Raw genomic sequence first — 16,904 nt, 5'->3', positions numbered from 1 at the left:
CCCTTACTAGATGCGTGGTTTAGATACATTACCGTCGAAGATTGCATTGTCGCTGAAATATACACTTCATTTAACTACTTTGGTCCTCCAGCCTTTGCAACGAAATGGCAAGAATGATGCTAGCCTGAACTTCAGTTGCACACATTTCACACTTCATTCAACCGCAAATTAAACATGGGTAATTATGACTGGACAGTTACATGAAAGTACATTTAGTAAAGCAAAGATATTATTTTTCCTTTATTCAGTCCTAGTACGATGGTCGAGGCCATAGGATCCTGTCCTGCCTTCAACGAATTACTGTCATTGCGGCTAACGTCGCCCCAATCACGTAGTCTTGTAGTTTTGGCAATTTGACAGCTACATGCACACATTTAGGGAATGGGACTAATGGAGATTTATACAATTTAGCAATTTATTTTTACTTAAGGGGATAAAAGTGCATTGCGTTATCAAAAAGAAGGTATTTTATCACCTCCACGGTAACACCGAAGGGGATGCTATTTGGGGCCATTTGCCGAGTGTCTGGAGCCCTTTTCACAAGCAATAACTTACGACGAACAAAGCAAAAAAGGGGAATGGAATTACGCAAAGTCAAGAGATGGCACTAGACCTGGGAGAAACATGTACATGTGCAAATCTCCTTACGGGTCGGTTCTGTAGCACACCATGTGTTATCGCATAGAAGACATGAGATTACTTGCTACCGGCTACTTTATCGCTTTCCTCCCCCATGCACATTCAAGTTGTATCGAGATCTTTTGCGCAATTATGCCACCTTTGGCAGAGGAACAATTCCATCTCAAGTCCACCGAGCACATACAAACATAAAGCACGCATGTCTTGCGCAGATGATGCAGTGTGTACCTTAAAAGCCTGTCCGGGAAGTAAATTAACTGTTTTCAAGAAAAGCAATGCAGTGTTTATTCGATTAACCAACGCCACACACATACACACGCAAACTGTTTACCATCACAAGTCATTTAGTCAGCTGGCAAATAAATCTAAAGGAAATGCCAACGCTCAATGCAACGCATGTGAATGGAAGTGACTAGCTTAACAACTTCCTCTAACTCCTCCTTCCAGCTAACGTAGAAGAGAAACCGATTGCCTAAAGTGCCTTCAGAAAGGTTACCCCTCGCTTGTCAATCCTCGCAAAGAAGAACGTTCCAGTGACGACACACTACTTTTCATTACCATCATCAAGCGAGTCTTTTTAAACAGAATGCAGCATACATCTTGGAGCAGTGTACCGCCAGAGCCAAACTATTTATTGAAACTAGTTTTTCCCGGGTGGTACGCTGTTATACTACCGCATGCTGCACCTTCGCCGTCTGCTATGCTACGAATCGTGTTAAAGCCAGTCCAAAGGCGGACAGCGTCGATTCGTATCAGTTATATTTAACAGAAATTTTGTGACCTAAGGATTCTATATAGCTGAAAAGTTGTGGGGAATACAATAAAGAACACTAGTTAGATTTCAGTTGATCAGTTTGTAAAATGGGAGTTTGAAAAAATAGGATCATAGTAAGAAGCGCATCGTTGAATTCCGATTCAAGCATATTAAATTCGCATGCATTGCCTCAACTTCTCACAAGTACCAATCAGTCATTACCACGAGCACTAACGATGACAGTGTGAACTTCTTCCATTCATCTGATAACAAGCGTTGTTACCTGGGACCCCATTGGAAATCAAAGGCAAAATTCTCAATGCTTAAGAATAATGCGCGGAAAATGGAGGGGTGGATGTGAAATGGTTGAAAAGCGGTGAAAGTACATGCACCAAGCAGCACTTGATGTAAACGATGACAAAGTGCTTTGAAAAAGTACACCAGCATTTCAGAACACATTCTTTTCGTAGTAAAACAAAAATCCAATGTTGTAGAGTGTGGTTCAGGCACTCCAACTACCGGAAATTATGCTGAAACGCATTAAAAGTGCCTGAAACCAACTTAAAGTTGACAGATTCTGCGTTTTTACCGCCAATAACTGTTTTACCTTTCGCTTTAACATGGATCTAGTAACACTTAAAAAGGATCTACCAGTCTCAAAATCGCCGCGACTCGCTGCTAGCATGAAAGAAACGGTCCTTAGCATCTCAACTCTCTTTCCTTTCGCCCTTCCTTCCATTCATCTCTCTTTTCGCCTTAGGATAATCTTCTTACAAATTTTAAATAAAAACAGCATTTAGCCCATATATTCACATTCCTCTCAACAAGCAGTGTGAGGTGGGTGACTCTGTCCAGATACTGGGGTCATTCTTTGTTTTGAAGAATTCGATGCTAGTTTTCTGATAATTTTGAAGCTCTAACACTTTGTGACGTGTTCTGAGAGCCCATTGGAAGTATCACAAAATAGGAGCTGAGGGTGATGACTTTGAAACATTTAAAAAATCAGATATTTGCATGAGGCGAAGGTAATTTTCAACTGAAACACCTTAACAGAGCCAACGAAAAGGCGGAAAGTTAATTATCTTACGAATAGTCATGAATTACACACGGATTTAAGTCGCAAAATCACTAGATCCGACTTGCACCGAGTGATATGCGTCAAATGTCGCAGCGCTGGTCTACACGATCCAGTCTCACTATTTTCTTATCAAGAAGAGATATTCACCTACAATCACTGCTTTTGGGGTCTTAATCATAGTGCAAAAAGGACTAAATGCATTAACATCTAGTGCTAAGATAACGCGGTTTCTTAGGCACAGGATATAAGCTCCCTTTTGACTTATAGATAAAAGGGTCCAATAAGGGATGCAGTACGAGTTCAAGCATAAGTCCACAAAGGCCTGTCTTAGACCTTCAAATGTCAAAGTTATGTGGTAGGAGGTTCAGTTCCAGGTGTGCTGAGAAGTCAACCGGAGAAACCATCGCTAGTAAGACAAAGGAGTGTGTAGAATCTTTAAAGACGAAGTCAATATTGGATCGGAGCAAAAGACCAAAAAGATGGAGGCAAAGGCTCTCAAGAGGTAGATTTGGCCTACGATGAAGCGAGAATTCGAGAAAAAAGACCGTCACTCATGGAGAGGTGCGATAAACGAAAGTTTAAACACCCAAGAAGTTAAAAATAGTAATGTCACGATTATGAACAGAGATATCAAAGTGACGGGACCTACATTGGACTCGCAGGGGAAGGTTAGGAGATGGCCCGCTTCACCCATGGTGGTGCGCCACGCGATGTCTAGATGGCCGAGTTTTACTTCGCCCGTGGCAGGCATTGTGTTTGGATTGAGGGGTCGGGTGAGGTAGAGTAGTCGCCAGACCTCCTTCGGTGCCATATATGTGGGAGTAAGCCGACCCTTTCGCCTGCTCCTAAATAAATGCAAACATGAACATACTCACTGGGCCAATACATAATCTTCCGATCTCACAGCTGAAGGCCCCCAAAAGATCACTACATCATTCACAACTGTAGCTCATCTACTCTTTCTGAAGATGGGATCGGCTGTCAGTAACGGCATTCAGCATAACGAAGGGAAGAGTTGATTGCGTATTCAAACTCATACACTAGTGATGTGCCACTTTAAAGTTGCCAAACTTTTAGCTGAAACAAGACAACAAATGCGGAACAGCGTTCTAGGAATTCCCGGTTGTAAGGCTTTTGTAGTGGTCATCTCAATTATGAATGAGTGCATTAAAATGAACTTCTGATCAAGAAGAGAAATGATGAGACATTTGCATGGCAATGTGAAAGCGTACCCATTCATCCAACCATTTCCCAACTCAATCGCATATCCGTTCATGCATGAACTCTCCATCTGTTCGTTTGCTCATCCAACTAAACTTCCATCCGGCATTTCACTCGCCTACGTAACATTCATCACTTCATCCGTCTATCCATCCACCTCTCCAGATTCCATTCGTTCGTACATCCATGCATCCTCTGGAATTCATTCGTCCGTAAATGAGTATATTCTAGCTACGATTCGGTAACTTACCCATTCATCTATCTGTTTCTTCTGTGACTACCCATCTATCAAACCTTACATCTGTAAATTCAGTAAATAAATCGCCCCATCTTCTTGTCCAAACATTTATTCGTCCATTCATTCTCTGTAAATCCAAATATTTACTTCTTCGTCCATTCGCGCATCCATCATTCACGAATCCATTTATTCATCCATTCTCTGACCAATCTATCCAACCATTGCCTGCTGACCGCTTCCATTTTCCTAGGAACGTAAGCGATGACCAAATAAGTGTAGTGAGCGACTTAATCGCCAACGTATACCCATTTTGTAGATTGTATGATTTGAAAAAACCATTTCCTCGATTCAATGTGGCGTCACTGGAAGCATTCGCCTCTATAATTCCTGCCAAATTTGACTAGGTTCAACTGAACATATCAGAAGTTCGCACGGCTGTCACCATTTCCGATTACCCACTTTAGATCCCACTGGGTAATTTTAATTACAAAGTCCCATCCCATCCCATTTATCGAGTAAAGTATCGGACGCCAAGTGGCATTTATTGTTTCCCATCTCACGGGACTGATTAATTAAAAAAACTGCAATCCGGTGCAGCAGAACGACATCCAAAAATACTAAAACAATGTAAATTTTCTCTAAAAATGTTGGCATTCGTGCGATATACGACTGAGTCATCCGAAAAGGTTCTCCTTGATATGAACTTCTCAAATCATCACGCCATGTAACTTAGGTTTTTTTTAAGGGAATGTCCTATCGCAATCCATTTTAAAACACGTGAAATTGCAAGAGAAACAATTTTTTGTTCTCGTTTCCAACACTTGAAAGCTAAAACTTTAATAGTACTTTGACATTAAAAATGGGTATTTATTCCGTTTGCAAGTAAATACCATTAAAATCTCCCTTCATGGTAATTTAGAGTTGCGTGTGAAGTGGTAATCTATCGCCTGACATCTTCGCTGTCAAGATATCGGAGAAAATGGAGTTTCGCAGACCAGATGAGCTGTTGTTCTAATATTAGCAACAAAACTTGCGTTGACGGACTGACCGAGTCCCTTGATGCCGAAACTACACAAAATCGGTGAACTACATCCACCGCTTGGGCAACTAGTTGGGTCGGGAATTGTGAATATGGGGTCTTGAATCACACAGGAAGCGGTTACGAACCCCGGCAATGGTTCAATGTCCTGTCCCGTTCTGTCTTATTTGGCTCTGTTCCAGTAAGTAGCATTCCATCTCTATTGACCAATTTCAACTTCATAGCGCACCTAATTCAAAGCCGAATCATTCCGAAATGCGCTATTTTTGATCTACACCCTGCGTCAGAACACAAATGAAACCTGCTCATCCGCACAAACTTTTTGCAGTTTAAAAGGATTTCTCCCATGCTAATCAGGTCAAAAGTCCGAAATGACTTATTTACTACTGAAAGTAACTCATGCCAGTGAACTTTGCCAACTCTTCATGGCCCTACTCTATATCACACTGCACCACCACAGTGATTGAATGAGATCTCATTCATGCGACTTCTGAATTAAGTTTCACTGGTATATAAGCACAATTTTAGGTAATCTCCCCTCGCTAAAACACGAAATGGACTTTTGTGAATGCCTCATCTGAGAGGCATGCACAGTCACCAAAAGCGACACAATCCACTCTTTGGAAGGCGCATAGAGCTACTACCATGTGCACAACATGGCTGTGGCATTGCACTTCACCAAACCCTTGGTCATTTACAATACGTGGATGACGATGCTGCAGTACGACCTGAACCTCACATCCACGAGGTTAAAAGGTATGATCTGGAAAAGTGCACTGATGTCAAAGCAAATCATGTGTTCAGATATCTTCTTCGATCTCCCTAACAAGTTTGAGCGACATCACTGCATCTTGTGGAAAGAACTGTTTAACCTTGATGCAAATGTTTCATAATATACCTCCTAAAGCAAACGAGCCTGCTTTGAATTACAAGTGTCCACACTCCACTGAATTACTAAGAACTGGAATCCAACTTGAAGTAAATGCATCTTTAATACCTCACTCCAATCAGAATGGTTTAATGGTCTTCGGATCAAATGGTTATGTCAAGCATCCACTTGGCAGAATGCGCTTTTAACAACTACTTGAGCGGCTATAGAAGGCAACCTAAATTTGCCTTTGACCTTCTGAACGAAAAAAAACACGTTGAGTCGAATTTTGTACTGAAAATTTTGAGACAATGGGTCATAACAAGGGTTGGAGAAGAAATGAGATGAGGATAATGATGAAGATGAGAAGGAGGGAGTAGGAGGTAAGAAGGAAGGAGAAGAGGTAGTAAACATGTTAATCAGGCGGCAGGAGCACTGGTTACGAGAATCCAACCCAAATTGCTGAATGTGAAGCGGCCCTCCGTGGAGACCTCTCTCAGCTCAAACGGTGGCACCTCCTTCATCGAGGCGGGCGAGAGCGGTAGAAAGAAAGGAGAAAGGGCTTTTAGGACCCATTATTACTATATATGCATTTCACTCGCCTCTCGTACAGATTAACCATGCAGGTCAGGTCACACAGGTAGTAGCACATGTTCGGGCAAATAAAAAACCTCCTGTGCTGGCTTGCGGCAGTCAATAGGTGGATACAAGTCCAAGTGCAGCAAGAAATTTAGGAAACATAATTGTAGTGGCTGAATGTTTACCTAGCCCATACACCTCATCATTGACAAACTGCCTTGTCTGTACAATGGCTGATGATGCCCACTTCATCCAAACGGTCTCAATGAGTGTGTATCCGCTGTACGCTTAACTAACCAGATGAAGCGGATAATGAGAAGAGAAAGCTGCATCCGCAGTCTGGCAGCCCTGGTTGCGTGGCCAATTCTCAACTTCCCACAGCAGTTGACCAGCGTTCTCGGCCTATTCACAACCTTATCGCACATTTTCCGTAAGCTGTCTACGTTCATCGTCGCCAACTATGTAACAGTATGGAAAATTGCTTGCCTTTGAGTCACCTTGACTGCAAAGAAGCGAAGTGAAGCCTCAACGCCACTGATTTGCCTCCTCCTTGTATCTCTTTCAATTCACCCAACGCTTTTAGAGTGGCTGCCAGATCACACCATGCTATTGCTGACGCTCCTGATGCTGTCGATGTTACCGTTGCCACTGCGGCTGTTTTACACGTGTTTTGAAGGAGACAAATTCATCCATTCACGAGAACGCTTATGATGTATCATTATCAGTCGTCTAGGCATCTTACACTGCAGTAGACCGTACTATCGACTCACAATGAGAACACACGTCAGATTCTCATCATCATCGAGTCCCCCGTTCACTATAATGTGCGCACGAAGGAGTTCGGCTATACTATCCATTGCCTGAAATGCACTTCCGTAACATTTTCACAATTTAAGCTCAGTTTGTCTCTCGGGGTCATCTTCATCATTTAATTACAGATCAGTTACGAGCCGCGCAGCTAGTCTCTGAGATTTGTTTCACCAGTACGAAGCATTTTAGACTACCAACGTGCCTTCAAATCAGTAGCAACGGTGGATACACTAGCGCACACAGCTCTCAGTCTGCACCCTTGCACTAGCCCCACAACGACATCCCAACACTGCCTCATACTAAACTGACCAACGATTTTACCATATCTACACCTCCAAAGGGAGCTGCCACTACTTTGACCCAAATTCCCTCTCAAGCCTCAAGTGCAGGCTTTTTTTCGACAAAAATGCGACTCATAAACACTAGGTATGTCCTCGACTTGAAGATACTCCCATATCACCCATCGAGGTGGTATATCATTGACGTACAAAAGCTGCTTCCAAAAGCTATGCAACATCGCTGCTTCAGTAGGACTTCTCCAGCCCATAGTCAATTCGCAGGCATTTGTGAATGCAAGACATGGCCAGCAAACTGCTAGCCTCCATGCCACTAGGCTGCCTCAATCCACCAAACAGAGCAGTTGCGGTGTTCTCCCCCTTTACTTGTGGACTGGACTCACACACTGCTTCAAAGTGGTGGATTTACTTCCTTCCACTAGCCGTGCCTCCGTCTGCGTTCCACTTTAGATCAATTCTAACATAAGACAAAAATGCCTTGGCCACCGCTCATCATTCGTGCTGTCCACGTGACCGCAGTTTGGCATTGGAATTTATACAAGAACCCAAATGCATATCACATCTCGGCTTACTGCTCCGTCGCTGCTCAACTTGCTTTCGTTTAGCAGGGGCGTTCTTCCCTAAGAGAACACTAGAAAACTACCGTTTTCTCTCCTCCACACAACTACCGGCCCTAAGCGGGGTGGCAAAAGCACTTAGAAGAGTGGACGCACCTGCAGTCCAGTCATGACAGGAACGAATTCGAAGCTCAGTCGGGTCGAGGCTGCAGGCGCCAGATTCTCTAGACGTTGGTGAGTTACTCCTGTCCAAATGAAGGCTGGGAAGGCTGCTGCGGTAGCAGCAGCTGTAGTGGTAGTGGAAGCCGTCTCAGAACCATTGATTGTCGCCGTTGTTGTCGTTATAGCCGTAGACGGTGTTGTGGCTGTCTCTGGTCGAGAGAGCAGGAGTTCCAGTGCGCGCGAACTGAAGAGGACGACGGTCAAAGGAATGAGAAGAGGTAAAGTTAAGAGTCACACCAAGACGATAGTGAGCCAACCTTCTATTTGTGACTTCGCAGACCATTTGGAAGGGCTCTTCGACGACGACCTGTGTTGGAAGTTTGATGACACTCATGGAGACATCGGAGTAATGCGGTGTCTAAATATAATTGAAAAAATGTTCCAAAATATCGCACCACAATTGATGATTGTAGCTCCGGTGGTGATTGTGATTATTTTTGCATCTTGGATGAAGTGCACCAGCTTTAATTGAAGCCTTTATTATAACTCACTCCGGCTTCTCACATGATTTCTTATGAATGAAGGTTAAAAATGGCCTTTCAAATCATCTATCATTGTGTGATGTGGTTGTACTGCGTAAGCAGTTGAGCCCTCTTGAGTAATTGACCAATCACGCTAGAACGCATTTTCAGAAGTAATGTGAATACTAACTTTCACTCATCCATGCCTTTGTAGAAGAGGCGCGTTTAAGAGGTATGAAAATTTCGTGTTAGACGTAGAGATTGGACCAGGTCCGCCTCCTCCCCCTGCCCTTGCTCCCTACATTGCGTGATTTCTGTTTGTTTTAATGGCTTTGGGTATTTTAAACCAAACCATCTTACACACATGTCGATTAGTTTTAGTTCTGAATTCAACAATAATTGATAATTGCTCACAAAAATGTACTTTGCAAAAAAAACTGCCAGTCTTTCGTGTTCCTCAACACTGAACATCCATCAGTCAGATGAGGCGACTGGTCTACTTCTCCATATCCTACTATTGGAACGCACTCGTGCAAACCGATCAGATCAGACAGTCTGGTAAAGGAGAATTTCAGATCACATATGAGAATCTTGATCCAATGCACAGGCATTTCATCTCGTCTCAAACACACGAGAAGTGTGCTATTTTAGTCTTGGATAACATTTTTGATCGCGCTTTCTAGAAATCCAACAGTGGGTTCGCTAAAAGCGTGGAAAAGCAGAAATAATGAGATGGGAAAACCCAACCAGAAGGCCTGCGCTGTGTGTGGAAACGCATCAGTGACATCGGGGATCCTTGCGATTTCTTGCTCTTCTAATCTAAATTATCCTAAGGCAAATATCTCACCCCAATGCAAATTTCACAACAATTGTTTAGCGCGTCATGGATGCTTTATATTTCTGGCGGTAAATAGTGCTCACTTTGTATGTTAGCATTCCTTTTTTGTCACCTTTCTCTTTGTTACTGTTGTTTAAGTTACTGCTGCTGCATTGCTGTCACTGCCTCTATCTGCATTCTTGTAAGCGCAGACATCGTTGAACCCCGGCAAATTGAATGAGTGCAGTTCTCGTGATCACAAGATCGGCTTATTTACGTCTCTGCATTAAAACGTCGATTGAAAAGCCAGATGAAGCTAAATTAAGCCAAGCTATGGAAGGTGGAGTACAAAACAGACACTTTACAACGTACGAATCACTGAGATGTTGAAGGAGCTTCGAAGCGTTACATTGGCGGTAGTGATAAGCAAACTTGGGTGGAATGAAGAAAGACTTGGTGTCATCACACTGATTACTAAGTCTGAGTGTTACAGGAGGATGATGTCCATTGTGGTTGACTGAATTGCCGAGGACTTGCTACAGAATCCCCCGTTTATAGCTCTACACAATAATTAAGGATGAGGAGAAATCATTTTCCAAACAGTGACATGTGACCTCAAAAAATACTTATTGTACTTCCGCTTTTGACTTCAGGCCACCGCTATTGCGACATGCGATTGACATACAGTGCCGTTTGCCTCAGTGAGGATGTTTACCAACAAGACCAGCAGCATGTAGCACCACCAATGAGCAGCACTTCTTCCAATGGTGTGAATTCATTATATCACTTTCGGTCTTGTCTCCCAGTTCATTACGTTACACTAGAAGACTTGATAGGGTCGAAGGAGAGGAGCAATCACTGAAACACCTGGAGGTGATGCTCAAAACACAGGGGAAAATTAAGGCTTGTTTAAATTTGCACTCAACTACGTGACACTTCTACCTCTGTAGTTTGCGTATCCGTCTTAGTAACGCAACTAGAGACCATGCAACACTAACCCATGGTAGTTATTTCATCCATGAATCCAAATTGCTCTGCTGAAGCCTTTACTAATAACGCTGTCTTCTTACATGTGATTTTCAATACTGCCACGTCAGCTCAGGCTAATATCCAGCATATAACCAATTAATCATGTCACCTCAAAGCTGTAAATAGGTTGTACTTTCCCTCCGCCTTTGACGTTAAAGTGCGGGTCCAATTATTGCCACCTCTGCTTTATTATTAAAGCGAAAGAAAGCGCACTTTTGGACACAATACAGAAGTATCGCATGTCTCAACAATTTAATCAAGTAGAGTATTCGCTCAATGTTAATAAATAATCTCAGTGATTTGATAGACTGGAAACGGACTGATCCCACATGATGCATGATCATGCGCATCGAAGAGATTACTTTCCGCATGTCTTTCTTCAACACCACAACAGCCATCTCTAGCTTTAAAATGGTGGACTAACACGTGATGCATTGAAAGGCATCAAATCAAAGGGAATTTCAGCTGCATATATAGGGAACGGGACTAGCGAAAACGAAGAAACGAAGAAAAAGTATTTAGGTTAAAAGATGAACCTCAGTTTTCTTTTTCAATACCGAGCTTTTTTCACGTGAATGTTAAGTCAAATGCCCTCCATGACGATGCTACTTTTGGTAGAAAAGAAGCTTCTCACACCGATAAACTTCGTCAAATGCCCTTACTAGATGCGTGGTTTAGATACATTACCGTCGAAGATTGCATTGTCGCTGAAATATACACTTCATTTAACTACTTTGGTCCTCCAGCCTTTGCAACGAAATGGCAAGAATGATGCTAGCCTGAACTTCAGTTGCACACATTTCACACTTCATTCAACCGCAAATTAAACATGGGTAATTATGACTGGACAGTTACATGAAAGTACATTTAGTAAAGCAAAGATATTATTTTTCCTTTATTCAGTCCTAGTACGATGGTCGAGGCCATAGGATCCTGTCCTGCCTTCAACGAATTACTGTCATTGCGGCTAACGTCGCCCCAATCACGTAGTCTTGTAGTTTTGGCAATTTGACAGCTACATGCACACATTTAGGGAATGGGACTAATGGAGATTTATACAATTTAGCAATTTATTTTTACTTAAGGGGATAAAAGTGCATTGCGTTATCAAAAAGAAGGTATTTTATCACCTCCACGGTAACACCGAAGGGGATGCTATTTGGGGCCATTTGCCGAGTGTCTGGAGCCCTTTTCACAAGCAATAACTTACGACGAACAAAGCAAAAAAGGGGAATGGAATTACGCAAAGTCAAGAGATGGCACTAGACCTGGGAGAAACATGTACATGTGCAAATCTCCTTACGGGTCGGTTCTGTAGCACACCATGTGTTATCGCATAGAAGACATGAGATTACTTGCTACCGGCTACTTTATCGCTTTCCTCCCCCATGCACATTCAAGTTGTATCGAGATCTTTTGCGCAATTATGCCACCTTTGGCAGAGGAACAATTCCATCTCAAGTCCACCGAGCACATACAAACATAAAGCACGCATGTCTTGCGCAGATGATGCAGTGTGTACCTTAAAAGCCTGTCCGGGAAGTAAATTAACTGTTTTCAAGAAAAGCAATGCAGTGTTTATTCGATTAACCAACGCCACACACATACACACGCAAACTGTTTACCATCACAAGTCATTTAGTCAGCTGGCAAATAAATCTAAAGGAAATGCCAACGCTCAATGCAACGCATGTGAATGGAAGTGACTAGCTTAACAACTTCCTCTAACTCCTCCTTCCAGCTAACGTAGAAGAGAAACCGATTGCCTAAAGTGCCTTCAGAAAGGTTACCCCTCGCTTGTCAATCCTCGCAAAGAAGAACGTTCCAGTGACGACACACTACTTTTCATTACCATCATCAAGCGAGTCTTTTTAAACAGAATGCAGCATACATCTTGGAGCAGTGTACCGCCAGAGCCAAACTATTTATTGAAACTAGTTTTTCCCGGGTGGTACGCTGTTATACTACCGCATGCTGCACCTTCGCCGTCTGCTATGCTACGAATCGTGTTAAAGCCAGTCCAAAGGCGGACAGCGTCGATTCGTATCAGTTATATTTAACAGAAATTTTGTGACCTAAGGATTCTATATAGCTGAAAAGTTGTGGGGAATACAATAAAGAACACTAGTTAGATTTCAGTTGATCAGTTTGTAAAATGGGAGTTTGAAAAAATAGGATCATAGTAAGAAGCGCATCGTTGAATTCCGATTCAAGCATATTAAATTCGCATGCATTGCCTCAACTTCTCACAAGTACCAATCAGTCATTACCACGAGCACTAACGATGACAGTGTGAACTTCTTCCATTCATCTGATAACAAGCGTTGTTACCTGGGACCCCATTGGAAATCAAAGGCAAAATTCTCAATGCTTAAGAATAATGCGCGGAAAATGGAGGGGTGGATGTGAAATGGTTGAAAAGCGGTGAAAGTACATGCACCAAGCAGCACTTGATGTAAACGATGACAAAGTGCTTTGAAAAAGTACACCAGCATTTCAGAACACATTCTTTTCGTAGTAAAACAAAAATCCAATGTTGTAGAGTGTGGTTCAGGCACTCCAACTACCGGAAATTATGCTGAAACGCATTAAAAGTGCCTGAAACCAACTTAAAGTTGACAGATTCTGCGTTTTTACCGCCAATAACTGTTTTACCTTTCGCTTTAACATGGATCTAGTAACACTTAAAAAGGATCTACCAGTCTCAAAATCGCCGCGACTCGCTGCTAGCATGAAAGAAACGGTCCTTAGCATCTCAACTCTCTTTCCTTTCGCCCTTCCTTCCATTCATCTCTCTTTTCGCCTTAGGATAATCTTCTTACAAATTTTAAATAAAAACAGCATTTAGCCCATATATTCACATTCCTCTCAACAAGCAGTGTGAGGTGGGTGACTCTGTCCAGATACTGGGGTCATTCTTTGTTTTGAAGAATTCGATGCTAGTTTTCTGATAATTTTGAAGCTCTAACACTTTGTGACGTGTTCTGAGAGCCCATTGGAAGTATCACAAAATAGGAGCTGAGGGTGATGACTTTGAAACATTTAAAAAATCAGATATTTGCATGAGGCGAAGGTAATTTTCAACTGAAACACCTTAACAGAGCCAACGAAAAGGCGGAAAGTTAATTATCTTACGAATAGTCATGAATTACACACGGATTTAAGTCGCAAAATCACTAGATCCGACTTGCACCGAGTGATATGCGTCAAATGTCGCAGCGCTGGTCTACACGATCCAGTCTCACTATTTTCTTATCAAGAAGAGATATTCACCTACAATCACTGCTTTTGGGGTCTTAATCATAGTGCAAAAAGGACTAAATGCATTAACATCTAGTGCTAAGATAACGCGGTTTCTTAGGCACAGGATATAAGCTCCCTTTTGACTTATAGATAAAAGGGTCCAATAAGGGATGCAGTACGAGTTCAAGCATAAGTCCACAAAGGCCTGTCTTAGACCTTCAAATGTCAAAGTTATGTGGTAGGAGGTTCAGTTCCAGGTGTGCTGAGAAGTCAACCGGAGAAACCATCGCTAGTAAGACAAAGGAGTGTGTAGAATCTTTAAAGACGAAGTCAATATTGGATCGGAGCAAAAGACCAAAAAGATGGAGGCAAAGGCTCTCAAGAGGTAGATTTGGCCTACGATGAAGCGAGAATTCGAGAAAAAAGACCGTCACTCATGGAGAGGTGCGATAAACGAAAGTTTAAACACCCAAGAAGTTAAAAATAGTAATGTCACGATTATGAACAGAGATATCAAAGTGACGGGACCTACATTGGACTCGCAGGGGAAGGTTAGGAGATGGCCCGCTTCACCCATGGTGGTGCGCCACGCGATGTCTAGATGGCCGAGTTTTACTTCGCCCGTGGCAGGCATTGTGTTTGGATTGAGGGGTCGGGTGAGGTAGAGTAGTCGCCAGACCTCCTTCGGTGCCATATATGTGGGAGTAAGCCGACCCTTTCGCCTGCTCCTAAATAAATGCAAACATGAACATACTCACTGGGCCAATACATAATCTTCCGATCTCACAGCTGAAGGCCCCCAAAAGATCACTACATCATTCACAACTGTAGCTCATCTACTCTTTCTGAAGATGGGATCGGCTGTCAGTAACGGCATTCAGCATAACGAAGGGAAGAGTTGATTGCGTATTCAAACTCATACACTAGTGATGTGCCACTTTAAAGTTGCCAAACTTTTAGCTGAAACAAGACAACAAATGCGGAACAGCGTTCTAGGAATTCCCGGTTGTAAGGCTTTTGTAGTGGTCATCTCAATTATGAATGAGTGCATTAAAATGAACTTCTGATCAAGAAGAGAAATGATGAGACATTTGCATGGCAATGTGAAAGCGTACCCATTCATCCAACCATTTCCCAACTCAATCGCATATCCGTTCATGCATGAACTCTCCATCTGTTCGTTTGCTCATCCAACTAAACTTCCATCCGGCATTTCACTCGCCTACGTAACATTCATCACTTCATCCGTCTATCCATCCACCTCTCCAGATTCCATTCGTTCGTACATCCATGCATCCTCTGGAATTCATTCGTCCGTAAATGAGTATATTCTAGCTACGATTCGGTAACTTACCCATTCATCTATCTGTTTCTTCTGTGACTACCCATCTATCAAACCTTACATCTGTAAATTCAGTAAATAAATCGCCCCATCTTCTTGTCCAAACATTTATTCGTCCATTCATTCTCTGTAAATCCAAATATTTACTTCTTCGTCCATTCGCGCATCCATCATTCACGAATCCATTTATTCATCCATTCTCTGACCAATCTATCCAACCATTGCCTGCTGACCGCTTCCATTTTCCTAGGAACGTAAGCGATGACCAAATAAGTGTAGTGAGCGACTTAATCGCCAACGTATACCCATTTTGTAGATTGTATGATTTGAAAAAACCATTTCCTCGATTCAATGTGGCGTCACTGGAAGCATTCGCCTCTATAATTCCTGCCAAATTTGACTAGGTTCAACTGAACATATCAGAAGTTCGCACGGCTGTCACCATTTCCGATTACCCACTTTAGATCCCACTGGGTAATTTTAATTACAAAGTCCCATCCCATCCCATTTATCGAGTAAAGTATCGGACGCCAAGTGGCATTTATTGTTTCCCATCTCACGGGACTGATTAATTAAAAAAACTGCAATCCGGTGCAGCAGAACGACATCCAAAAATACTAAAACAATGTAAATTTTCTCTAAAAATGTTGGCATTCGTGCGATATACGACTGAGTCATCCGAAAAGGTTCTCCTTGATATGAACTTCTCAAATCATCACGCCATGTAACTTAGGTTTTTTTTAAGGGAATGTCCTATCGCAATCCATTTTAAAACACGTGAAATTGCAAGAGAAACAATTTTTTGTTCTCGTTTCCAACACTTGAAAGCTAAAACTTTAATAGTACTTTGACATTAAAAATGGGTATTTATTCCGTTTGCAAGTAAATACCATTAAAATCTCCCTTCATGGTAATTTAGAGTTGCGTGTGAAGTGGTAATCTATCGCCTGACATCTTCGCTGTCAAGATATCGGAGAAAATGGAGTTTCGCAGACCAGATGAGCTGTTGTTCTAATATTAGCAACAAAACTTGCGTTGACGGACTGACCGAGTCCCTTGATGCCGAAACTACACAAAATCGGTGAACTACATCCACCGCTTGGGCAACTAGTTGGGTCGGGAATTGTGAATATGGGGTCTTGAATCACACAGGAAGCGGTTACGAACCCCGGCAATGGTTCAATGTCCTGTCCCGTTCTGTCTTATTTGGCTCTGTTCCAGTAAGTAGCATTCCATCTCTATTGACCAATTTCAACTTCATAGCGCACCTAATTCAAAGCCGAATCATTCCGAAATGCGCTATTTTTGATCTACACCCTGCGTCAGAACACAAATGAAACCTGCTCATCCGCACAAACTTTTTGCAGTTTAAAAGGATTTCTCCCATGCTAATCAGGTCAAAAGTCCGAAATGACTTATTTACTACTGAAAGTAACTCATGCCAGTGAACTTTGCCAACTCTTCATGGCCCTACTCTATATCACACTGCACCACCACAGTGATTGAATGAGATCTCATTCATGCGACTTCTGAATTAAGTTTCACTGGTATATAAGCACAATTTTAGGTAATCTCCCCTCGTCCTCCTTTTTCTACTTCTGCCTTCACCACATTCTTTTTTTCTTCATCTAAAGCCTAAATTGTGCCGCTTTTAGCGACCGTACATACCTCTCAGATAAGACATTCACGAAAAGTCCATTTCGTGCTTTAA

General features: G+C 42.4%; 2 protein-coding genes across 2 annotated transcripts; one reads left to right on the top strand and one right to left on the bottom strand. All coding sequences in view use genetic code 11, as the record gives it.

Annotated features, from left to right (window-relative positions):
• Positions 1 to 838: 838 nt before the first annotated feature.
• On the top strand, positions 839 to 1,051 carry EGR_10621 (hypothetical protein; the record flags this gene model as incomplete). Its single annotated transcript, XM_024499870.1, has 1 exon — positions 839 to 1,051. The coding sequence occupies one exon, from the start codon at positions 839 to 841 to the stop codon at positions 1,049 to 1,051; it is 213 nt and encodes a 70-aa protein (XP_024345721.1).
• A 7,166-nt stretch (positions 1,052 to 8,217) lies between these two features.
• On the bottom strand, positions 8,218 to 14,622 carry EGR_10620 (hypothetical protein; the record flags this gene model as incomplete). The annotated part of the gene is made up of 4 exons (XM_024499869.1): positions 8,218 to 8,485; positions 8,559 to 8,659; positions 14,384 to 14,579; positions 14,606 to 14,622. The coding sequence occupies 4 exons, from the start codon at positions 14,620 to 14,622 to the stop codon at positions 8,218 to 8,220; spliced, it is 582 nt and encodes a 193-aa protein (XP_024345720.1).
• Between the last annotated feature and the right edge of the window lie 2,282 nt (positions 14,623 to 16,904).

The sequence above is a fragment of the Echinococcus granulosus genome (genome assembly GCF_000524195.1).
Source record: "Echinococcus granulosus chromosome Unknown EG_S00242, whole genome shotgun sequence".
In the NCBI taxonomy this organism is placed as follows: domain Eukaryota; kingdom Metazoa; phylum Platyhelminthes; class Cestoda; order Cyclophyllidea; family Taeniidae; genus Echinococcus; species Echinococcus granulosus.
Note: the sequence above shows the minus strand (reverse complement) of the source record. Positions and strands in the feature narration are given on the sequence as shown.